Source organism: Heptranchias perlo, chromosome 16, assembly GCF_035084215.1.
Source record: "Heptranchias perlo isolate sHepPer1 chromosome 16, sHepPer1.hap1, whole genome shotgun sequence".
Taxonomy (NCBI): domain Eukaryota; kingdom Metazoa; phylum Chordata; class Chondrichthyes; order Hexanchiformes; family Hexanchidae; genus Heptranchias; species Heptranchias perlo.
This window is the reverse complement of record NC_090340.1, coordinates 48,469,393-48,495,479: the sequence shown is the minus strand read 5'-3', so window position 1 is coordinate 48,495,479 and position 26,087 is coordinate 48,469,393. Positions and strand designations below refer to the sequence as shown.

General features: G+C 41.1%; 1 protein-coding gene across 1 annotated transcript in view; it reads right to left on the bottom strand.

Annotated features, from left to right (window-relative positions):
• pkd1l2a (polycystic kidney disease 1 like 2a) overlaps nt 1-20,867 on the bottom strand; it is a 129,575-nt gene extending 108,708 nt beyond the window's left edge. Inside the window, exons 1-7 of the mRNA XM_067997584.1 lie at nt 20,561-20,867; nt 19,736-19,739; nt 7,824-7,990; nt 6,586-6,768; nt 5,888-5,998; nt 4,510-4,657; nt 1,214-1,434 (exon numbers count right to left, since the gene is read on the bottom strand). Coding sequence (XP_067853685.1) covers nt 1,214-1,434; nt 4,510-4,657; nt 5,888-5,998; nt 6,586-6,768; nt 7,824-7,990; nt 19,736-19,739; nt 20,561-20,867 — 1,141 coding nt within the window. The remainder of the gene's footprint in view (nt 1-1,213; nt 1,435-4,509; nt 4,658-5,887; nt 5,999-6,585; nt 6,769-7,823; nt 7,991-19,735; nt 19,740-20,560) is intronic.
• Nucleotides 20,868-26,087: the final 5,220 nt, after the last annotated feature.

Here is a 26,087-nt window from a genome sequence, read left to right as displayed (position 1 = left end):
TTATCAATGCAGCTGAAGTTGCCCTTCGTGCCTTGAAACAAATATGTTTCCCTTGGCCAGTCTGGTTTTAGAAGGTTCTCTACCAAAGATACCATAGAGCTGATTTTAACTTTTGACAGTGGCGGCAAACAGGTGGTCGAGGATGGGCCGCCCATTATACACCCCACTTGAATCAGGCGAGGTATACAACAGGCGGCCAATCAGCTACCACCTGTTTCCACCGCTGAAAGTTAAAATCATCCCTATGCTTACTTTGGTAGAGAACCTTCTAAAATCAGACTGGCCAAGGGAGACGTATTTGTTTCAAGGTTGGAAGGGCAATTTCAGCTATTTGCTTCCCTCAGCTGTGCACCATGCTCCTCTCAGTTCCCCAACCCCTTCAACACTATCGCCCTACAGAACTATTCTTCAGGCTCAGGTCCCTTGTCGTTCTTTTGCTCCTCCCTGGGCATCCTCAGCCATGTCCACTGCAGTCACTCTAATTGATTCATCTTTTTCTAATGAATATCTCCACAGCTTGTTCACCGGGGATCAATCTCTAACCTTCTCTCCAAAACCTTATTGTTCCGCACTCTCACCCTCTGTGGCTCCCCTGGTAAATTCCCAAACTCTGGCCCATTTCCTATTGCCTTCTAAAATGTTTCCTCCCCCACAAACAAGACCCTTTTCATCCTAGCTGAGACTATCACTATCTTGGGCCTGACAGAAACCTGGCTGTCAAACTGTGACTTTGCTGAAATCACTCTGCCAAATTACAATGCCGCCATCATCATGTCCATTCTGGGCCTCTTCCCATACTCCTCTGGCACCCTTTCCTCATTCAAGGACATCACCATCCCCTACCTCTCCTTTAAAATCCTTGGCCTCTCCCATCTTCCCGAGCCCCACGGTGATTTCTTCACTGAGATCTCCTCCCTATTCTTCTCCTTTGACCTTTGTGACTTCCCATCAATGATGATGCCATTGAAGGTCAGGAGGAGGTGGTTAGGTCTTCACTTGTTGGGGATATTCATTGCTTGACACTTATGTGGCACCAATGTTATCTGCTACTTGTCAGCCCAAGGCTGAAAGTTATTCAGGTCCTGCTGTGGACTGCCTCTCGGTACAGTATTTCTTTCATTATGACTTACACTGCTCATGTAATGTGAAATGAGTGTTACTTTATGTCACAGGATAAACACACATTCTACTACACATGAAAAGTAAACTGTACCTGCTTCAACTTCAAGCTGAATCCACAGTGGGTCTCCATACAGAACTCTGCAATTATCAATATCTTCTGATTGATTGGCATTGTAACACTTGATGATTCCAAAACCACTAATTGGCTGTTGGATTGACACAGTTTTCTGAGCTGTCACATGCCATTCACTAGTTGTACATTCGACGTTGATAGTAAAAAGCCCTGGGGTTCTGTACCAGTGTGTCACATTGCTAGAAGACCTTTATAAAACAGTGAAAACAATCCAGTTGAAATCTACAATATGTAAGTGTGAGGGGAATCATTTTCTTATAATAATTAATGTGGTGGTTAAGTCAAAACTTTCTCCGTAAATATCTTTGTTACATTTCTTTAGGTGAAGATATTGTTGCCACAGTGGGGTCTTTTTCACCAAAGTTCACCAAAGAGCCATAAATAGCTTGTATTCAAATCTGGTCACCTGGTTAGTTTGCACTGCCACAGATACTAGATTTTTATCTGTGGAAAAAATAAATAATGTTCCTGTACATCCTCAATCCAACACTAGAAGAGCTGAAGTAGTCTATTATCTTTATGAGATATATGTCTGTATGTTGGATGCACCACAAAATACAGTCTCAGTAGGTCTGGGAAAAAACTCTTCCGATTTTAATTTTTAAGAACGGCACATTACCAGTATTGTTGGCAGTGACTCACTTTCCAATGATTCTATTCTGAAGTGTGTGCGAACCAGAACAATTGAATTGATCAACTATTTATTGCAGCTTACCATGCCAATAAAATCAGAGAAAAATTAAATCAGATAAGCCAGTAACTGGCTCACAGATAGAAAGGGATATAGAGGGCACAATTTTCCGCTTCAATTACTCTGGATCCCCAGTGTACCTACACGAGAATGTGGTGGAAAATTCTTTGGGAGGCTCTCAGCCAGCACTCCGCTTCCCAAAGGCACTTCCAATATTTTTTGCCAGAAGTGATGCAAATGACAAGAATTCTTTGCAATATTAACAGAAAACAGAGCAATGCAGAGATGTGAGATACTTTCAGAAGGCCGTCGATAAGGTGCCAAATAACAGACTCATGACAAAGGTCAAGGGCATGTGGAGTCATGGGCCAAGTTGCAGAATCGATTGAAAGATGGCTATAAAACAGAAAATAGCGGGTAGGAGTTAAGGGAAGTTTCTTGGACTGTCAGAAAGTGGGAAGCTGTGTCCCACAGGAATCCTTGCTAGGACCACTGTTGTTCATCATATCCATAAATGATCTGGACTCAGAAATCGGACGTTATGGTATTGAAATTTGAAGGTGATACCAAATTGGGGTGTATAGCTAATAATGTGGAGGACTGAACCAAGATACAAGAAGACATAAATAGGCTTTCAGAATGGGTGGATAAATGGCAAATGAAGTTCAATATAGTAAATTATGAGGTAGTTCATTTTGGTACAAGGAATAAGGAGGCCACTCATCCCTGGGGAGGTAAGAAACTAAATGGGGTAGACGAGCAAAGTTATTTGGGAATACAGATGGGTAAATCACTAAAAGTAGCAACACAAGTTGATAAGGCTATAAAGGGTGCAAACAAAGTAATGGGATTTATTTATAGAGGAATAGAATACAAAAGTAGGGAGGTTATGTTAAATTTATATAGAACTTTGGTTAGACCACACTTGGAGTACTATGTGCAGTTCTGGTCTCCCTACTACCAAAAGGATATCGAAGTGTTGGAGAAAGTGCAGAAAGGATTTACAAGGATGTTATCAGAATTGAAGGGATACAACTTTCAGGAAAGATTGAGCACGCTTGGGCTCTTTTCTCTGGAAAAGAGAAGACCTGATAGAGATCTTTAAAATGTGAAGGGGTTCGATAGGGTGGTTGTGGGTGAGTCCAGAACAAGGGGGAATAAATATAAGATGTCCACTAATAGATCAAATAAAGAATTTAGGAGGAATTGCTTTACACAGAATGTGGAACTTGCTGCCAAATGGAGTGGTTGAAGCAGGTAGCATTGATGCATTTAAGGAGTGGCTTGATGCATACAAGAGGGAGAAGGGAGTAGAGGAGTACAGTGGCAAGGTGGGAAGAGGTAATGAGAGTGGGAGGAGGCTTATGCGGAGTATAAACACCAGCATTGATCAGTTGGTTCAAATTGCCGGTTTCTGTGCTGTAGATTCTATGTAATTCTAGTCATTTGCACCTTAGCAATGCTGGATGTGAGGATGACTGGTGCTCCTGGCTCCAGTGCTATCATGGGTGGTGAAGGGAGGATTTAATGAATTAAAATGCCAGAAAAATCAATTGCATAGACTAACCAGTTTAAAAACAATAAACTTTATTGAGGCCAGCCCCAAGGCTGCCAGCCACATTAAACCACAGCAGGTACCTGATGCCTTCTGCTGCCATTCTCTGGCTGCTCCCAGGTTCGCTGCTAGGCTGAGGCCAAAATGATGTAAAAATAGTCTAGCCCTAGAGCCAGAGTCACACCACTGTGGCAGGTACAGCTTGTGCCACAACCAAGATATGCTGGGATTCTTTGGAAAATTAACCCTGTTTATCTTTAGATCTTGATGTTCTGATCTAGGATTTTTCCACCAACGAGGCAAAAATAGCTAAAAACAGCCCTCTCCAGGCGTCCAGGCCCACAAAATTCAAGTAGACAAACCAGTGAGTTAAAATATAATGCAAATAGTTGGCAGGTCTTTGCCGTCTGGATTGCCAGGGCATGGGCACTGTATGTGGCCCTAGGGCTGCAAGTTAGCCACCCCTGACCTTAGTGATTGGGTTTCTAATATTCTCTCCTTCCCTTTGAGGAACCACTCAGAATTTCTCCACAATGAGATGATCAACAATTAACCAAACTTGCATGCAGTGAGTGGTGCTACATCGCCACAATGCTCTATTATAACATTTTTTTTGTATATGCAATTTCCTCCCACATGCTCATCAGAAGTGGTCAGTTTTAAGTCTCTTGCTTACTGTAAATAAAATTAAATGAATTTGTTTATACAGATGTATAGATGCCTGTGATTTGCTAGAAAAAAGAACATGCAACCATTGATTTTAAGAATGCCGATTAAATTCAGGTCATTCACATCCTGCACCTCACTCCAGAATTTATCCCTCCTGAATAGACATGACAGATGTTCAAAATAAAGGATAAAATAGATGTGTGTACAGTCAGTCTGGAATTTTTCAAGTGCGAGTTGTTTGCCCTATTTTTAAGTTAAAAAATATATTTACAGCACTCTACAGGGTATTGATAAATATATTCCTTATTTCTGCCAACCACATTTTCAAGCAATACTTACTGCAGTGGATTATAGGGATCAATCACAAAGCCATCGCCAGTGTTAAGTGTGCAGGTGAGGTTTCCAGAATATGGATGCAGCAACCACTTTTGAGAGATTGTGACATTTTCTAGGACGGAGTACACATCATCAACGAGCAAACGGAGACCTAAGTAAAATATCACACAAACGTCAAGTCTGCTGAGTGTTTTATCCTTCAGAACAACTTCACTGAGATGGGTTGTCTATTTGCTGCCAATTGGCTGCTTTTAAAATATGCATGCTTTCTGAGAAGTAATAAACATGCTGTGGACACTGTGCCACATGCTGCATCTGTATGGGGATGAAGGACACATTCAGGGCACTGCAGTCCACTGTGGAGCATACTGCAATTTCAGCAGTGCCCTAACAGGCAGAGGCCTTGTACTTTACAATAAAGCATGTTCTGTTCTCTGATTTCTAGATGCTGGAAGATCATATTGAACAAAGCATTACCACAGGATACACAGAACTTATTAGAGGCAGTAGGTCTGGTGTCAAAACCAATCATTGGTGACAGGAAATCAGGGGTCAGCAGCAAAGGCATAGTGGGAGCTGGCTTGGAGCAGGGTGTTGTCTTTCTGGACAGTTCCACACCTGGAACCTCCTTCTACCCCTCTCCATTGACGCCACAAGTGGCAGAAACCATAAAAGGAGAAGGGCAGACCCCAAAGCTGCAGGAGTGGCAGAGCCAATAGTTGAGTCATCTCATTCCAGCTAAAGGCAGTAAGGGACATTCCAGTCTCAAGAGTCTTCAACTGGTGTTTAGCACACAGCCGACTTACTCACTCCAGCCACTAGAGGATCACGTAGCAGGAGGATTAAATTAAGTTCAAGAACACATAAAAGTTACATAGCTTCACTAAAGGGCACAACAATAGGACTACACACACAAAACATTCATATATAAGGAATAAATAGTAATGATTTGCCCAGAGTGTTCTTGCTATTGTTTTGGGAAATAATTCATCAGATGAAAGGAAGTCGATAAATAAGACTTGAGTGCAGCATTTGTCAATATTGGGTAGGACGTAGTTGGTCATTGCATGGGGAGATGACTGTTTATGCATTGAGGACTATGGAGTTGAAGGATTCATCTTTGAGAACCTACATCTTGCATAACATTTGCAGCTTCTTCAATGGCCATTTTGTCTGTGTCTTGCTGCTAATGAGGATCTTTTCTTGATTACAGTGGGTTTTGATCTGCCTGCAAAGTCCTAGTGCTTTAATTAAAATAGCAGACAAAGGAATTTCAAGCAAGTACCTAAGGGTTAGTACACTAATTTTGCACAGTGTGATTTAACTCGACTAATGTTTTAGGGAATGTTTTCATTAAACATTTTGCTGTAGCATTTCTTACCTTCTTTGCAATGGTAGTCTACCACAAGATAGTTGCCCAGACTTGGACAAGGATCACCAAAGGATGCCTTATCTGCTGTAGCTTGGCATGCTTGTAGTCCATGGCACTGACCTTAAAAATAAAAGTCTAGATTATATTTGCCCCTTAAATAAATAAGACATTCTTCAGTTCCCCAATATGAACATTCTACCAATCAAGCAACCCGGTTATACAGCAATTTTGAATGTTGATGTGCTGTGTGGAAGATTACTAATTATCTTAGTTCCACACACAGTGATGTTCCAGACTTAGCCATGCTTTTCCAGAATCTGTAAAGAAAATCAAAAGGGTGAATCAATCTATGCCTCTCTTGTGCACCACTTAGCGATTGGTACAAGACCTCAGGTCATGTCACTTGACTATCGACTCAACTAGAGAATGGTTTGTGGAACAGAAAGTCCTAAAGAACAAAGAAAAAGTCACTTGCAGAAAGGAGGAAGGAGAAACAATACAATTCTAATTATATTCCAAGAGTATTAGTATTGGGTTTAGATAAAGTACATACATCCAAAGTTTCTTAGCCAACAAGAAAACTCCACAACATGCTGTCGACCCTTACCCCAAACACACAGTAATAACAGAAAAAAAATCAGAATATAAAATTCTGGGCAATTCTACATATGGTAGTTAGTCTCTAGAGAGTTGTCACAAAATGTTACCTGTCACTTGCTCTCTTATATCAATCCAGCTGCATTCTTGTGACTTGACCGGGGTTACAGCCTCCAAGGAACAGTAAGAGAGAGATTTACGGCCATAAAAACTGCTATCGATTTCAATCACCTTCCCGGACTCGCACTGTAGCGTAGCATTGAAGTGATCACAGGCGAGGGCTCGATCAGACTCTAATACAAAGATAATACAACTCAAGATAAATAAAATTGTTATATCATTTAGAAAACTGAAATATCATATTATTAATTGTCAGCTATCACCAGCCTTCTTATTATATCATGTTGGTTCCCCATCCCCTCACTATATATCCCTAGAAGTAAAGCCTATAACAGAATAAAAATTAAAATTTTGAAACAGCCATCCCATCTTCCAGTACCTCCAACAACAACATTCCTGGGCTGCTTAAAGCAGCTGAGAATTCTGCTTTTGGCAAGGAGCTTCCAAATCGAGGAGCTCCCCAGTGTCAAGCCAGTGTCAAGTCTTATGCAGCTCTGGCTTACCTTTTCAATCTTGCTGAGTTGTTAAAGAATTCTAAGAGATGCCAGTTGGGCACGCACACTCTCACTCAGATTCTTGTCCTCCAATTCCCAGACTCAGAATAAGTCCTTACTTGATGAATCTGTCATCAACGCACAGGCACCTCATTTTAATGCACTTGTTTCAGGCGTGGGCCCTGGGCAGGCTCCTTTACCAATATGGCGGGCAGCACACTTCAGGCACGGAATGTGCACAAGCTGCCCACCCTATTGGATGCTTAGGCGCTCATTTTATGCCTGTAAAATGGGCACGGTGCTAATAAATGTCTAGGCCCATGGGTCTTAAGCAAAAGTAAAACACAGAAATGAGTACAACAGTAAAAGGAGCATGTGTGACAAAAATAAGGAAATGTTGGAAGACATACAGAAGTCAGAAGAGATGGAGAGATGGAGAGAAGGAAAGACTCAAAAACAAGAATGATGGAGATTGAGAAAAATACCCTGACGTGAACAGTGAAAAACAGATACCACAAAGTGATAACTGTGTATGAACCTTACAGAGAAAGGTTAGTACACCAACAGAAAGATAGAGAGAAGGAAACAGAGAGATAGCTACAGGAAGAGATTATTTTGTCTGTATGCAGCATCATGGGAGATAAACTAATAATATATGATATTATGGCACACTAGACTATGCTATCCCAGGATCTACACCATCACTGAAGAAATAGGAAATAAACCCTACTTACCAAATTCACAAATGAAGTGAAGTTCTTGGCTGCAGTTGTTTGTACTCATCCAGCGGTACCCAGAGTTCTTGAGAATGTAAGCACATGTCGCTGATGGAGATACAACATGTCCTGGAGACCAGCTATTGTAAATCACAGTGGTACCGTCCAGCCAGGCCAGGGCTCCTGTGGAGGAGACATTTTTACAACAACAACAGCAACTTGCATTTATACAGCACCTTTACATAGTAAAAAGTCCCAAGGCTCTTTACAGGTGTGATTATCAAACAAAATTTGACACCGAGCCACATAAGGAGATATTAGGACAGGTAAGCAAAAGCATGGTCAAAGAGGTAGATTTTAAGGAGCGTCTTAAAGGAGGAGAGAGAATTAGAGAGGGGAAAGGTTTAGGGAGGGAATTCCAGAGTTTAAGGCCTTGGCAGCTGAAGGCATGGCCACCAACGGTGGAGCGATTAAAATCTGAGATGCGCAAGAGGTAAGAATTGCAGGAGCGCAGGGATCTCAGAGGGTTGTAGGGCTGGAGGAAGTTATGGAGGGGCGAGGCCATGGAGGGATTTGAAAACAAGAATGCGAATTTGAAAATCAAGGTGTTCCTGGACCAGGAGCCAATGTAGGTCAGCGAGCACAGGGGTGATAGGTGAGCAGGACTTGGTACGAGTTAGAATGCGGGCAGCAGAGTTTTGGATGAGCTCAAGTTTATGGAGGGTGGAAGATGGGAGGATGGACAGGAGAGCATTGGAATAGTGAAGTCTAGAGGTAACAAAGACATGGATGAGGGATTCAGCAGCAGATGAGCTGAGGCAGGAGCGGAGACAGGCAACGTTAGGGAGGTTGATGATGGAGCGGATAAGTGGTCGGAAGCTCATCTCAGGGTGAAATAGGACCCCAAGGTTGCAAACGGTCTGGTTCAGCCTCAGACAGTGGCCAAGGAGAGGGATGGAGTTGGTGGCGAGGGAATGGAGTTTGTGGCGGGGACCGAAGACAATGGCTTTAGACAATATTAGTGTAAGTTTAAAGTATAAATTTCATTTTTAAATTTGCACAATGTTACAATATTATGGTGTAATTGTGAGTTCACTGCCAATTTAGTATTATTGATCCACATGTAAAAGTGATTAAATAAAAACAATTTCAAGTAGCAAATTATGATTTTTCATTTGACACTTACATTCTCTTCATTCCTGTTCCTTTCCATTATGACATGTATAAAAGAGCTTCATAGTTTTCTATGAACAAACACTTACCTAAGGACTTCTGGCTTTAATTCCCACATTTATACAGGAAAACCTAAAGTTAGTACTCTTAGGCTGAACCCCCCCCCACCCCGCCTCCTTCATACTGCTTGAAATTGGGTAGTATATTAGAAAATCATAATATGATTAAGCAGAGTCAACATGGTTCTATGAAAGGGAATTTGTGTTCGACAAATCTATTAGAATTTTTTGAGGGTGTAACTAGCAGGGTAGATAAGGGGGAACCAGTGGATATAGTATATTTGGATTTTTGAAAGGTATTTGATAAGGTGCCACACAAGAGCTTGTTACACAAGATTAGGGCTCATGGGATTGGGAGTAATACATTAGCATGGATTAAGGATTGGTTAACAGACAGAAAACAGAGAGTAGGAATAAGTGGGTCATTTTCGGGTAGGCGGGTTGTAACTAGTGGGCTGCTGCAAGGATCAGTGCTTGGGCCTCAGCTGTTTACAATGTATATCAATGACTTAGATGAGGGGACTGAGTGTAATGTATCCAAGTTTGATGACGATACAAAGCTAGGTGGGAAAGTAAGTTGTGAGGAGGATGCAAAGAGACTGCAAAGGGATATAGACAGGTTAAGTGAGTGGGCGAGAAGGTAGCAGATGGAGTATAATGTGGGGAAATGTGAAATTATCCACTTTGGTAGGAATAATAGAAAAACAGAATATTTTTTTTAAAGTGAGAGACTAAGAAATGTTGGTAGTCAAAGGGATTTGGGTGTCCTTGTACACGAATCACAAAAAGTTAACATGCAGGTACAGCAAGCAATTAGGAAGGCAAATGGTATGTTAGGCTTTATTGCAAGGGGGTTAGAGTATAAGAGTAAGGAGTTCTTGCTGCAATTATACAGTGCTCTGGTGAGACCACATCTGGAGTACTGTGTACAGTTCTGGTCTCCTTACCTAAGGAAGGATATACTAGCCTTAGAGGGGGTGTAATGAAGGTTTACTAGGTTGATTCCTGGGATGAGAGGGTTGTCCTAAGAGAGATTGTGTAGAATAGGCCTATATTCTCTGGAGATTAGAAGAATGAGAAGTGATCTCATTGAAACATATAAAATTCTTAGAGGGCTCAACAGGGTAGATGCTGAGGGGATGTTTCCCCTGGCTGGAAAGTCTAGAACTAGGGGTCATGGACTCAAGATAAGGGATCGGCCATTTAGGACTGAGATGAGGAAAAATGTCTTCACTCAGGAGGGTTGTGAATTTTTAGAATTCTTTAGCCCAGAGGGCCATGGATGCTCAGTTGTTGAGTATATTCAAGACTGAGATTGATAGATTTTTGGACACTAAGGGAATCAAGAGATGTGGGGACACGGCTGGAAAGTGAAGTTGAGGTAGAAGATAAGCCATGATTTTATTGAATGGTGGAGCAGGCTCAAGGGGTCGTATGGCCCACTCCTGTTCCTATTTCTTGTGATCTATGTTTTTATAATTGTAGAAAATGAAGGGAAATGGGCCAGAGAGGCCTCCCTGAGGATCCCCGCCCCCTGCAAGCGCTGCCATTTAAATATGAAGTATTTGTAGGAAGCAGAAAGAAAAGCAGCGCCAGCAAATCTTCCTTAGTGAAGCAATGATGCAGTGGCAGAAAAGAACCCCACCATTCACTGATATAGCTTTGGAACTGCTGCTTCACAAAGTGGAGAAAGGAGGGTTGTCTTCTCTGGCATGGCATGTAACCTTCTCACAGGAAAACAGCCCAGGTAATCTGGCAGGAGATGGCAGAAAGGATAAATGCAGCATCAAACATTCAGACAACCTCGAAGCAGATGAGAAATAAATTTGGCAGCCCAATTTTTCTTTTCATTGACTTCAATCTGATTTTTACACTAGCTCCAAAAGTTGAAGCACTGTCTGTCCTGAGGATTTTGAAATTGATTAGTGGAAGATTGTCCACTAGTTAAAATGAAAGTCCTTTTTCTAAATTTTTATATATTTGTAAAGAATTTTCTTGATGTTAGTAAATCATGAACTGAATTGAATTCAGCATCAGTGTTACTGACTTCCAAAGACTGCGCAAACAATTCAGCTGTGAATGGGTTAGCCAACCTATGGCTGCGTTGTTGGAAGCTTTTGGCACAAAGATGCTGCCAAAAAATACATACTAAAGTCTATTTATGCAGTGATTATTTGACCCCAGTGGCTTCCCACAGCCAAACAATGCACAAATTGTGGTGTACGGCAGTATCGGTAAAAGTTCTGTTTCTTCACCCCGGCACACATGGAAAGCACATATCATGAAGCTGTGTGACTTCAAAAATGATTTCCATCCACTAAAATAATGCTCAGAAGATCATGGGCTGACACTGTGCAATTTCACAATATACACTTCTGCCACGCACCAAGAACTTTTACTCCAAAGAGCACAAGGATAAACAAAGATTAATTCTCATCAAGTAGTAAATATTTGTAAAGTTAATTAACCAGGTAACCAGTTTTAATGATATTGCTTGAGGGAAAAAATGCAGCAGCATTATATTTAATTAACTTTGATATACCTAATTGTGTTGTGTTTGAGTAAACTGGGCAAATCTGTTAAAACAACAGAAGATCAATGGGAGGTGTTCAAAAGAGAATTTTACGTGATACAGAACCAGTTTATACCCCTAAGAGGCAAGAGCTCTACTTGGCTTAAAAAAACAGCCACGTAGACAAAAGGGGTAAGGGACAACATAAAACTGAGACATAAAACATACAAAAATGCAAAAAATAGCACAGATCCTAGCAACTGGGAGAGATACAAAGAACAACAAAGGGTGACAAAACAGATAGTAAGAGCTACAAAAAGGAATGCGAAAAGAAACTTACACAGGATATCAAAATCAACACAAAAATTTTTACAATTATATGAGGAAAAAAAGGGTGGTCAAGAGTAATGTGGGCCCCTTAAAAACTGATAATGGTGATTTTATAAATGAAAATAAGGAAAGGGTGGACATGTTAAATAATTACTTTGTGTCAGTACTTACAGTAGAGGAAGAGGATAGCAGGCTGGCCACCCCAAGGAAACTAATTTTGAATCAGGGACGGGGGCTCACCATAATTGACGTAAGCAAATTAACAGTAATGAAGAAAATAATGGCACTAAAGAGTGACAAATCCGCAGGACCAGATGGTTTCCATCCCAGGGTTTTAAAGGAAGTAAGTGAGAACATTGCAGAAGCCCGAACTATAATCTTCCAAAGTTCTCTCGATTCAGGAACCGTTCCTTTAGATTGGAAAATTGCACGTCATTCCTCTATTTAAGAAAGGTGAGAGAGGGAAACCAGGGAATTATAGACCAATTAGCCTAACATCTGTTGTCGGGAAATTACTAGAGTCTATAATTAAGGATAGAGTGACTGAACACCTTGATCATTTTCAACTGATCAGAGAGAGCCAGCGTGGATTTGTAATGGGTAAGTCATGCCTGACAAACCTGATTGAATTTTTTGAAGAGCTGGCTAAAGTTGTGGACAGAGTAATGTCTATGGATGTTGTTTATATGGACTTCCAAAGGCATTCATGAAGTCCCTCATAACATACTATTAGCTAAAGTTGAAGCTCATGGAATTGAGGGCAAATTATTGGCTTGGTTAGGAAATTGGCTGAGAGGCAGGAGACAAAGAGCAGGGATAATGGGCAGGGTATTCAAATTGGCAGGATGTGACTAGTGGTGTCCCACAAGGTTCTGTGTTGGGGCCTCAACCAATCACTGTATTTATTAACGACTTAGATGATGGGATAGAGAGCTACATATCTAAGTTTGCCTATGTCACAAAGATAGGCAGCATTGTAAGCAGTATTGAAGGAAGCATAAAATTACAGAGAGATATTAATAGATTAAATGAATGGGCAAAACTGTAGTAAATGGATTTTAATGTAGGCAGGTGTAAGGTTATCCACTTTGGACTTAAAAAGGATAGATCAGAGTGCTTTCTAAATGGTGAAAAGCTCGACACAGTTGAGGTCCAAAGAAACTTAGGTGTCCATGTACATAGATCATTAAAATGTCATAGGTAGGTACAGAAAATAATCAAAAAGGCTAATGGAATGCTGGCCTTTATATCTAGAGGAGTGAATACAAGGGGATAGAAGTTATGCGACAGCTATACAAAGCCCTGGTTAGCCCACACCTGGAGTACTGTGTTCAGTTCTGGGCACTGCACCTTAGGAAGGATGTATTGGCCTTGGAGGGAGTGCAGCGTAGATTTACTAGAATGGTACCTGGACTCCAAGGGTTAAATTATGCAGCAAGATTACACAAACTAGGGTTGTATTCCCTGGAATTTAGAAGATTAAGGGGTGATTTGATCGAAGTTTTCAAGATATTATGGGGAAATGGTAGGGTAGATCGAGAGAAACTATTTCCGCTGGTTGGGGAGTCTACGACTAGGGGACACAGACAAAAATTAGAGCAAGGACATTCAGGAGTGAAGTTAGGAAACACTTCTATACACAAAGGGTGGTAGAAGTTTGGAACTCTTTTCTGCAAATGACAGTTGATGCTAGCTCAATTGTTAATTTTAAATCTGAGATTGATAGATTTTTGTTAACCAAAGGTATTAAGGGATGTGGGACTAAGGCGGGTATAAGGAGTTAGGTCACAGATCAGCCATGATCTTATTGAATGGCGGAACAGGCTTGAGGGGTTAAATAACCTACTCCTGTTCCTATGTTCCAATATTCCTATGTTCCTAATTGCTGTTTGGGACCTTACTGTATGAGTTGGCTGCCGCATTTCCCTGCATTACAACAGTGACTATTTATAAACACAGGAGCCATAAATCTGTGGCCATTTTGGCACACTCCTGCTGTAAGTTTAGTAGGAGTGCAGTGGAAGGACTCGGAATTAGGCCATGAGTTGGATAAAATGGGTCCTGGTCTTCTCCACCAGCTTACAGGGGGCCATGTTTAGGGTAGAACCTCCATCCACCTCAAACATGGTCCCTGGCATCAGAGGGGACATGGTCAATGGAGGAGACACCCAGGCCAATAGTTGCCTCATTCCTCAACCTGGGAATCTGCCATTGAGCTGGTAATCATCAGACAATTAAAGAGAACAAGACTGAATTAACTTAAACTGTAATAAATATCACATGGACCTGCTTCCACACAAGAAAATACAAAATATCAATTGTGAGTAAAAGATAATCAGATGACTGAAATTCTTGTGTGTACTGTTTGAGAACTATTTATATATACAAAATTAGTTTAATTTAGACCAGCTGTTATTTTTGTCTATAATGTCACATGCTTCTGATCTGCTAGACCTAGGTACAAAGACCACACAGTACTGCACAGCAATAAAATCATTGAAAATGATGAAGAAGCCTATTAGTCCCTATATAACTCACTGATGACAAAGAAATAGCAGAGCCCCTAGAAATTATATGTTAGGCTTCTATTGAGAGTGGATGTGTCGGAGGAGTGGAGAAGGGCCAATGTAATATTCATTTCCATAAAGGGAGGCAGAGCTAGGCCGGATAATAACAGGCCAGTTAATTTAACATCTGTGGTCGGGAACATTTTGAATCTTTAATTAAAGATGAAATGATTAAACATCTGGATGAAAATAAAGTAATAAAGCAGCCAACATGGATTTTAAATAGGAAGATTGTTCTTAACAAATCTGATAGAGTTCTTTGCGCAGGTGACAGATATGGTAGATTGGGGGGGTAATTCAGTGGATATGGTGTACACTGGGACCTTGGGACATTTTACTATGTTAAAGGTACTATATAAATGCAAGTTTTTGTTGTTACAATGGCCTTTCACAAAGCCTGTGAGAAAGAACCACACAGGAGACTATTGGAGAAGATTAAGAGGAATGGAATTAAGGAGAGGGTAGAAAGTTGGATTAAAAACTGGTTAGAAGGGCTGTTTCTCAGAGTGGTTTTAAATGGTAGTGGTATCCCACAAGGTTTTGTTCTGGGACCACTTTTGTTCACTGTGTACATCAATGACTTGGATAACAGGCTAGAGGGAGTGGCATCCAAATTTGCAGACAATACTGAAATAGAAGGCAAAGTAAATAATCCTGAGGACCAAGGGAAGTTGCAAGAGGATATCAATAAGATGGTGGAATGGGCAAAAAAATAGTCGATGGAATTCAATGTCAGTAAATGTGAGGTAGTACATTTTGGTAAAGGAAATAAAAGTAATAATTTGACTTTACATGAGGGAAAGCTGGGTAATATGGAAGAACAGAGGGATTTGGGGGTTCCGGTTCACAAGACCTTAAAAGCAGCACCTCAAGTGGATAAGGCCATAAAAAGGAAATAGAATATTGGGTTTTATAGCAAGAAGTGTATAATATAAAAGTTGAGATGTAATAGTGAATCTATATAAAACCCTCGTAAGACTATAGTTGGTGTGCTATGTACAGTTTCGGACTCCACGCTGTAGGAAAGATGTTGAAGCAATAGAGAGGGTATGGTGCAAATTCACTGGATGCTGCCTGGTATGAGGAAATACAAATACAATGAGAGACTAGAAAAATTAGGGCTGTTTTTGTTAGATCGGAGGAGATTATGAAATGATTTGAAAGAGGTGTTTAAAATTAGGCATCAGAGTAGATAGGCTGTTTCCAGTGAATGTGTGGTCTAAAATGAGGGGACATAGTTATAAGATCAAATGTAGGAGATTTAGGACTGGGAGACGGAGAAACCTTTTTACACATAGAGTTGTGAGGCTGTAGATTGCGCTACTAGTTAGTGATTGAAGCAGAGACCATGGGGATAATTTTCACTTTCATCACATGGGTGGTAAACTGGCATCTGGTGGATTCTATAACGGGCGTGCGATCCACTCACCAACTTACCGCCCAAAATGATGAAGGTGAAAATTACTCCCCATGTCAATATTTAAGAATAGGTTAGATAGATGGTCGAAGGGAAGGGAAATAAAGGCATATATGAACAGGGCAGGCACTCAGCTTCAGATAAACCTGCAAGCCAATACCTTAACGGGTAGGACGATCATAGTGTCACGGGATGGGGGTGTCATTCGAGAAAGAAAATAATCAAACTCAGCCTACCTACAAGAATCAAACAAGAAAGACTGATTCATTAGGCTAGAAAGTGGGTTTTTATACTCAAAATCAATAACACAAAACTCCAGAAAATATGAGAATAACTGATAGTTTTACTTCTTCACCCACATTCCTGCTACAGGACTCACTGATACTGAAGAGTTCCTGTTTATGTACCATATCTAAATGCAGGACTTTTAATCTCCCCATCTTATTTGAATGATGGTACAGTGCTTCCAGGATTTTATGCTTTTAAGTTAACCCCTTTCTTAGCTCTTGCTTTTGTCTTCTCTCTCGGATACACATTGATACACAGGAATGAAATACAACTGCCTAAATAACTCAACATTATGCAAAATAAACAATCAATACAAAATTTCAAATGCAAAGTTTCACTAACTGGATAAGCAGCAGGAAGCAGTGCTATGGACTGGTGAGCTGTGCAGTTTATGCTGGTTAAACGGCAGTACCCCTGCACAAACTTAGGAGTCCCTAAACCTTGGCCCTGCTAATCTATGCCTAATCTCTCTGAACTTAGGTAAATGGGGTGTGTCTGTATGGGGAGAAAGTGTCCACTTAATATAAGGGAAACAGGAACTTTATCTGTGTGGATTTCTCAATAGTTTGGTTTGGAGAGTCTTAAACAAGTTAATAGGTTTCCACATGTGTCACCGAAAAACACACTTACCTTGAGTCAGAAAATTGTGGGTTGAAGCCCCATTCCAGCACATAATCTAGACTGATGCTTCAGTGAAGCACTGAGGGAGTGCTGAACTGTCAAAGGTGCTATCCAGGTGAGATGTTAAACTGAAGCACCACTGGCTTGGTCAGATGGCTGTTAAAGTTACCTTTGCACATAGAGCATTCTCCCAGTGTCTTGCCAACATTCTCCCAGTGTCTTGCCAACATTCTCCCCTCAACCAACACCACCAAAAAATGAGGGAACCAGTCATTGATGTTTGTGAGATTTTGCAGTATGCAAAATGGCTACCAGGTTCACCTACACAACAACAGTAACTGCAGTTCAAAAGTAATTCACATGTGGCATTTTGAGACATTTCAGAGAGATACAATATGGTGTATATGAATGCAAGTCTTTACTTCATTTGTGAGGTGATTTACTGCCGACATGAAAATCCACTAACACTGAATTCCAGAAGCAAAAATCAGTCACAAATAATGCTTGTCTCACCAACATCAATACAGCTGGTGTGGAATTTTAACTCTTGTGAATTCACAAAAATAAATATGATACAATTAAAAGGGCACTCACTATATGGGAAGAAAATCCATTTGTTCCGCATCAAGTCTGAAAAGGTATGAAAAGGTCTGATGCAGTAACTGTCCTTCTAGATCTCTACTACCTAGAAGGACAAGGGCAGCAGATGCATGGGAAAACCATCACCTCCAAGTTCTCCTCTAAGTCACACACCATCCCGACTTGAACATATATCGCTGATCCTTCATTGTCGCTGGGTCAAAATCATGGAAATTCCTACCTAATAGTACTGTGGGAGTACCTTCATCATACAGACTGCAACAATTCAAGAAGAAGGCTCTTCACCACCTTCTCAAAGGCAACTAGGGATGGGAAATAAATGCTGGCTTTGCTAGCGACGCCAATATCCCAAGAATGAATTTTTAAAAAATACTGCTGTAATGCACCTGCATCGGTAAAAATACAGTCAAGCTCAATTTTACTTCCTACTCTGACTGTTTCATTAGGACAAACCACCATTATACTGATTGTGGAAATCACATGTTTTTTTTTATTAATGGTTATAAGCACCTGGGGATAGGTGGTGTCGAGGATGAACTGTACTCAGTATTCTCATCTAATGGACCTGGATTCAACTCCAGCCCATTTCTTTTGGAGCAAGTTCTTCCAGTTCTAATGGCATACCTTTTACTTTGAGTAAGAACATTCAAAAATGACCACTGTTTAATCCTTTCCCACTTAAAAGATTGAGACCAAATCTTCCAATGAAACTAGCAAAAATTCCCAACACATTATTTTATGAAGTTATATGATTTCTATTTTGCTTTGCAAAGCAACAGTTGTGTCAAGAATCTACTCAGGAGTGAGAAGCAGGCAATTGGAAGTAATCACTGATAACTAAGTACTTAGAGATAAGAAAATCACACCTAAATTTAGAAGGATATGAGAATTTAAGGACAGAACAATATTTCAGGTTCGGGTTTAGAATTGAATAATCCGAGATTGAAATGCTCAGAATCCAAATATGAAGTTCAAATTCTCAATCAGAAATCTCAGGTACCTGTTTACACTAAACCAATTAAAAAATCGTGTACATGCACTTGCAGTCACACTATCTTCTGGATGCACTGCAGTGACTCACCAAACTTACTTCGATAGCCCCACGATCACTACCACTGAAAATGACAAAGGCAGCAATATTATGGGAACTCTATCACCTCCAAATTTTCCTCCATCTCACACACCATCCTGATTTGGATATATATTGCCATTCCTTCATTGTCACTGGGTCAAGATCGTTCAATTCTCTACTTAACGCCATTGTGGTAGCACCATCACCACAAGGATTGCAACGGTTCAAGAAGGTAGTCCACCACCACCTTTTCAGGGTAACTAGGGAATAAACACAGTCTTGCCAGCGTAGCCCACATCATGTGAACGAAAAAAAGGCAAACATTAACAGACACAAAAAATATCACTTAAATTCATATTTTCCCTCATTTTAAGTTATTTATTTTTTCCTTTATGCCTCCTGCAGCCCACACACTGTTTCTTGATTGAAAAAGTGGATAGATGACCTGCTCTTAGGCTTTTACCAATGGAAGCATGGAGCCAACCCTCCACTTTCAGTCATGTTCCCCCCCACCACCATTCCCAGACACCCCGACTGAGATAGAGAACTTACTCTACAAAGTGTCATGGACAGAAGCAGATAAAACATGCTATTCTGTGTTTTGAACTGTACCGCCTGAAAACCCACAAGCCGATCTGAATTCAAAATGATCTGAATTATGTGATGTTCAAATTGCTTCAAATCTGTACTTTGGATCTGAGGCTACTCCCCAGTAAGCACTGAATTATTCCAACCTAAGCATTATAAAAATGGAAGTGCAAAGATCACTTTATTTCATTGAAAGGTGATATAACACTGAGGTACTAGAGTTCAAGCAACAAGCAGAACAAAGGTAACTGCAATCAAGCTAAAAAAACTATATTGTCCAATAGTGTCTTGTATGCATCGTTAGAAAAAATATTACAAAACAAACATACCATATCTTTACCATGCAACACAAAGGAAAAGACACAGGATAAAAAGATGTGTTTGGGCATCACTGAGGCTCAGAGGAAAAAACTGATAAGAAAGAGGAGAAAAGGGTAGAGTGGATAAAGAAGAGAAGCAAAGATAAATGACTGGGGAGGGGTAAAAGGGAGCACAGACAAAATAAAGCAGAAACAGTAAGAACAAAATAGAAAAGACAAAGAAAGAGAGAGACAGACAGCAAAGAAAAAAGCAAGCAGTAGCAAGAACAATGACAATTTGCGTTTATAGGTAGGGTTTGATATGGTCAAGTCAGATCTCAAGGCAGACAATTAAGCCAGTTATGCACCAGGTAAGCGCATCTTGGACTTGCGGGAGCAAAGATGGGTCTGTACCAGGGGTATTGACTGGGAGGAGAGATGGCAAGGACTTTGCTGGGGATTTGAGGGACTGGTTGAGCAAATCAACACCTACAGAGGTAACATGACAAATGGGACCGGAAAGTTTAGGCAGTTGGGAGTTAGACAGTGCAGTTTTATGTGACTTTGAGAATAATTTTATCCGGCGTGGATGCAGAAGAAAGTGGGTTTGAAAGAGGGTAGGGGGATGTGAGTGGTGAAGGATATGAGGAAGTGGTCGGAGATGGCCTTGTCTGTGATCAAGAAAGTAGAGAGGCCACATCAGATGGCAAGGTTGAGGAGTGAATATAGAAAGGTGTGTTCATGTGGAGGAAAAGGTTTGGGGAAGACAGAAGAGCAGTGAATTCATAGGAGAGAGGTTAAAGGAGGTTGAGATGAAGATTAAAATCACCAAGGATGAGAAGTCACCTTTTGCACAGATTGAGGGAGGGAAGGAGACAGGATATCAGGGATCGTAGGCAATGAAGATATGAAAGGAGAGACCAGGAATTATCCACTTCCAGCAACTGCACACTGAAAGTTACGTCGACTCATCGTAGGTTTTCAATCATCCTGTCACTTACAATTTAAAAAGGCAACAGATGGCATTAACTCTTACATTCAATGTCTCCTGTGTATTTACCACACATTTTCTTCTTCTCATTTTTACACTCTAAGCAGGATAACTCACTGATGGGCTGAAAATGATGGTGGGAGGGGGGAGGGGGGAGTGGTGGAGGAAGGGAAAGAGTGATTATCCCAATCCGACTTTTTTGTTTTTCTCATTCTAATTCTCATGCATTCTCACTTACCTTCTGCGGTCATGTCATCTTGGGTTAAGTTCTGTTTCCATGGAGCGAGACCGATCCACCAGTCTTTGTCCACTGCCAAGTGCTTCTGTATAAACTCTTGAGTTTCCTCTTTGAGGATGAAAGCAAGATGTCCCCCACCCCGCTCACACCATCCCTGAGCACCCTGAAAACCACGCTGCAGCCGAACAATCTCATAGCAGCTCCTTTTAAAGGCTAGCTGTTGTTCTAAGCAGGAATCTGCATCTGCTTGTGGACTTAAAGAAAAGGCGAAAACTAAAGAAATGAGAAATTTCAGATCCAGTCTCATCTTTGACTAACCCTGTGCCACATTAAGCTTTGAAATGCCTTTCAGTAAGGAGTGGAGGGGAGCTCCTTGTACCACCACTCTCCAAACTGACACTAAGTTGCATATAGTTCTTTTAAAAATCTGAATGACACTTAAACTGAGGATAATTGATTTCTCTGGATTGTTTAGAACATATTGACGCATTATCAGCCCCAGAAAACAGACAAGATGTTAAAAAAGACACAAACCTATTAAAAAACCATTTAAACCATTGTATAAATTTACCACAATTGTGTGTGGCAACCCATTAAAGTATCATCTTGCCTCCATGCCCGGTGAAAGTCAAAGATAACACAGATGGATGTCATTCTTTCTTTATTAGGACATGTGCAAGGTTGAGATAATAGTCTCACAATTAAAAAGAAAAACTATCGCAGGCAGTCTGTTTACATAATAAGAGAGGATATCTTTCTAATAGGCACTGCCAAAGGATCAGATACAATCTTATTGAACACTATTGTAAATGAAATTACTGACATCATTCTACTGCCTTGATCGCTGGTTCTGAAAACTAGCGCCATTCAACTTTATCCTGTGTCTACTCTCCACTACATTTCTCATTTAGCTCTCCTCCCGCTGCTATCCTCTCGCACAACATTTCTTTCAGTGCTTTCCTCGAGACAACTCCTCCAGCCCCATTTAACAACACCCTATTCAGGAGTCTAGTCAGGGGTGGAATTCAAGGAAAATCAGGAGATTTCCCAAGTGTCCCCATTAATGGTTCCATAGCACTGTATTATTGGCGCCCCCCCCACTTTTTTCTGAGAATCCTGTGCCCTTTCAGGGGAGCCAGTCTGCCCCCTGCCATTAGTCCTATAATGAAAATTTTTTTGCCAACCTAATAATTATCTAGCTCTTTTTTTGAAGGATCGATGATCAACTTCTACAATTGGGATTCAGTTCCACATACTGACTAGAGACTTTGAAGACTCTGTTTAGAGTTGGTCTCATTTGATATCTTTCTTATAAAATAAGTTTTCTTGATAGCTGTCTCATAAAACATAAACTTTTCTTATATGTTGGATCTCTAGAGGTAAAAAGTAAAGTGGAAAAGATAATAAAATTAACTCGATAAGGCTGATTGAGAAGCCTTGGATTTACTCCAAAAAAGATATAATTGAATTCTACATCAATATGAAATATCGATTTTACTTAAGGTAACAGTAATAGGGGTTACATGACTCATTAGTGCTTCTTCAACATCACATTTATTAAGATCAGGGGCTAATTTGTTGTCCTATGCAACATTGACTTATTTCAGGGTGCTGTAATGTCTGTAACAAAAGACAAAATGAAGATGCATTTTCACTGATCATTTTACTTGCACTGAATGTGGAAGTCACTGAAGCCCACAAAGCTCAGACTGAATACATTTTAGTTCCAGGCTGCTGCTTTACACTTGGCAAACACCAGAAGATTGCAGCCCCATAATTCCTGGCACTGGAAAGGGCATAACACTGTTTTTCCAGGTGGGAGATTATAGGGCAGAACTAGATTCTGTCAGGGTTCCACATCATTTAGAGCGGATCTTTAAATTCCGATCGAGTTGCTGGGCTTCGCTGGGCGATTTCTTCCTATACGCCTACAACCCTAACCTCATGTGGCTCCTTTTGAGGACTTCTGAAGGCCCCGAACCTTCACTAAACAAAAACATCTGATATGCACTTTCCTTTGGGTAAAGCACTACACCTAACAGTAGAAAGTTGGAAAATGATCTCTTTTATCCAAAGCACAGCAGCTCCAATAATGCAGCACCCCCTCACTACTGCACTGGAGTCTCAGCCGAGATTGTGTGCTAAAATCATTGTCTGGGTCTTGAACCCACAACCTTCTGACTTGGGTGAGGGCATTGCCCACTGAGACAGGCTGGAACTCCAGGGCTGATTTTCTAAATTGACACAGCCACAGCTTCGGCACAATCTCTGGATGGCATGGAAAATCATAGGTGCACAGCTATGAGTGACCACAATTTCCCAATATATGCTACCAACGGACAAGGCTCCCTGTTGCGAGCATGCCTTTGGAAGATCAGCCCTTCCTTGTTACTGGGGCACTGTCAGTTCGAGGCAAACTGCTTCACAGAGCACTACACAAAAACCTGCAGGAGAAATGCCTAAGAACATAAGAAATAGGAGCAGGAGTAGGCCGTACAGCCCCTCGAGCCTGCTCCGCCATTCAATAAGATCATGGCTTATCTTCTACATCCACTCCACTTTCCCGCCCTATCCCCATATCTCTTGATTCCCTTAGTGTCCAAAAATATATCGATCTCAGTCTTGATTATACTCAACAGCTGAGCATCCACAGCCCTCTGGGGTAGATAATTCCAAAGATTCACAACCCTCCTGAGTGAAGAAATTTTTCCTAGTCTCGGTCCTAAATGGCCGACCCCTTATCTTGAGACTATGACCTCTAGTTCTAAACTCTCCAACTGGGGAAACAACCTCTCAGCATCTACCCTGTCGAGCCCTCGAAGAATTTTATATGTTTCAATGAGATCACCTCTCATTCTTCTACACTGCAGAGAATATAGGCCCATTCTACTCAATCTCTCCTCCTGGGTTGACAACCCTCTCATTCCAGGAATCAATCTGGTGAACCTTCGTTACACCCCCTCTAAGGCGAGTATATCCTTCTTTACGTAAGAAGACCAAAACTGCACACAATACTCCAGGTGTGGCCTCACCAGAGCCCTATATAATTGCAGCAAGACCTCCTTACTCTTTTAAACTCCAACCCATTTGCATTAAAGGCTAACATACCATTTGCCTTCCTAATTGCTTGCTGTACCTGCATACTAACTTCCTGTGATTCATGTACAAGGACACCCAAATCCCTCTGACTACCAACATTTCTTAGTCTCTCACCTTTTAAAAAAATTCTGCTTTTTTATTCTTCCTGCTAAAGTGGATAATTTCACATTTCCTCACATTATATTCCATCTGCCACCTTCTCGCCCACTCACTTAACCTGTCTATATCCTTTTGTAGCCTCTTTGCGTCCTCCTCACAGCTTACTTTCCAACCGAGCTTTGTATTGTCAGCAAGCTTGCATACATGACACCCGGTCCCCTCATCTAAGTCATTGATATATATTGTAAACAGCTGAGGCCCAAGCACTGATTCTTGCAGCACCCCACTAGTTACAACCTGCTAACCTGAAAGTGACGCGTGTATTCCTACTTTCTGTTTTCTCTCTGTTAACCAATCCTAAATTCATGCTAATATATTATTCCCAATTCCATGAGTCCTAATCTTGTGTAACAACCTCTTGTGTGGCACTTTATCGACTGCCTTTTGAAAATCCAAATATACTACGTCCACTGGTTCCCCTTTATCTACCCTGCTAGTTATACCCTCAAAAAACTCTAATCTATTTGTCAAACATGATTTCCTTTTCATAAAACCACTTTGACTCTGCCTAATCATATTATGATTTTATAAGTGCCCTATTACGACATCCGCAACAATAGATTCTACCATTTTCCCTATTACTGATGTCAGGCTAACTGGCCTATAATTCCCTATTTTCTCTCTCCCTCCTGTCTTCAATAGCGGGGTTACATTTGCTACCTTTGAATCCATGGGGACTGTTCTAGAATGTAAGGAATTCTGGAAGACCAAAACCAATGTACCAAAGATGTGCTTTTTGTGTCTTCTACTGTGAAGACAGATACAAAATATTTATTTAACATCTCTGCCTTTCCTTATTCCCCATTATAATTTAAGAACATAAGAAATTGGAGCAGGAGTAGGCCAATCGGCCCCTCGAGCCTGCTCCGCCATTCAATAAGATCATGGCTGATCTGATCCCAACCACAAATCTAAAGAACACAAGAAGTAGGAGCAGGACCCAGCCACACAGCCCCTGGGCCCTCTCCGCCACCCACAGGGCATTGACCGATCCGAACTCAGCTTCATGTCCAATTTCCTGCCCGCTCCCCATAACCCCTAATTCCCTTTACTTCTAGAAAACTGTCTATTTCTGTTTTAAATTTATCTAATGATGTAGCTTCCACAGCTTCCTGGGGCAGCAAATTCCACAGACCTACCACCCTCTGAGTGAAGAAGTTTCTCCTCATCTCAGTTTTGAAAGAGCAGCCCCTTATTCTAAGATTATGCCCCCTAGTTCTAGTTTCACCCATCTTTGGGAACATCCTTACTGCATCCACCCGATCAAGCCCCTTCACAATCTTATATGTTTCAATAAGATCGCCTCTCATTCTTCTGAACTCCAATGAGTAGAGTCCCAATCGACTCAACCTCTCCTCATATGTCCGCCCCCTCATCCCCGGGATTAACCGAGTGAACCTTCCTTGCACTGCCTCGAGAGCAAGTATGTCTTTTCTTAAGTATGGAGACCAAAACTGTATGCAGTATTCCAGGTGCGGTCTCACCAATACCCTATATAACTGCAGCAATACCTCCCTGTTTTTATATTCTATCCCCCTAGCAATAAAAGCCAACATTCCGTTGGCTTTCTTGATCACCTGCTGCACCTGCATACCAACTTTTTGATTTTCTTGCACTAGGACCCCCAGATCCCTTTGTACTGCAGTACTTTCCAGTCTCTCGCCATTAAGAAAATAGCTTGCTCTCTGATTTTTCCTGCCAAAGTGCATAACCTCACATTTTCCAATATTATATTGCATCTGCCAAATCTCCGCCCACTCACCCAGCTTGTCTATATCCCCCTGCAGGTTTTTTATGTCCTCCTCACTCTCTACTTTCCCTCCCATCTTTGTATCATCTGCAAATTTTGATATGTTGCACTCGGTCCCCTCCTCCAAATCGTTAATATAGATTGTAAAGAGTTGGGGACCCAGCACCAACCCCTGTGGAACACCACTGGTTACTGGTTGCCAGTCCGAAAATGAACCATTTATCCCAACTCTCTGCTTCCTGTTCGATAACCAATCCTCCACCCATGCCAGAATGTTACCCCCAATCCCGTGATTTTTTATCTTAAGTAATAATCTTTTATGAGGCACCTTGTCGAATGCCTTCTGGAAGTCTAAATACACTATGTCCACTGGTTCCCCTTTATCCACCCTGTACGTTATATCCTCAAAGAACTCAAGCAAATTTGTCAGACATGACTTCCCCTTCATAAAGCCATGCTGACTTTGTCCTATTAAATTATGCTTATCTAAATGTTCCGTTACTGTCTCCTTAATAATAG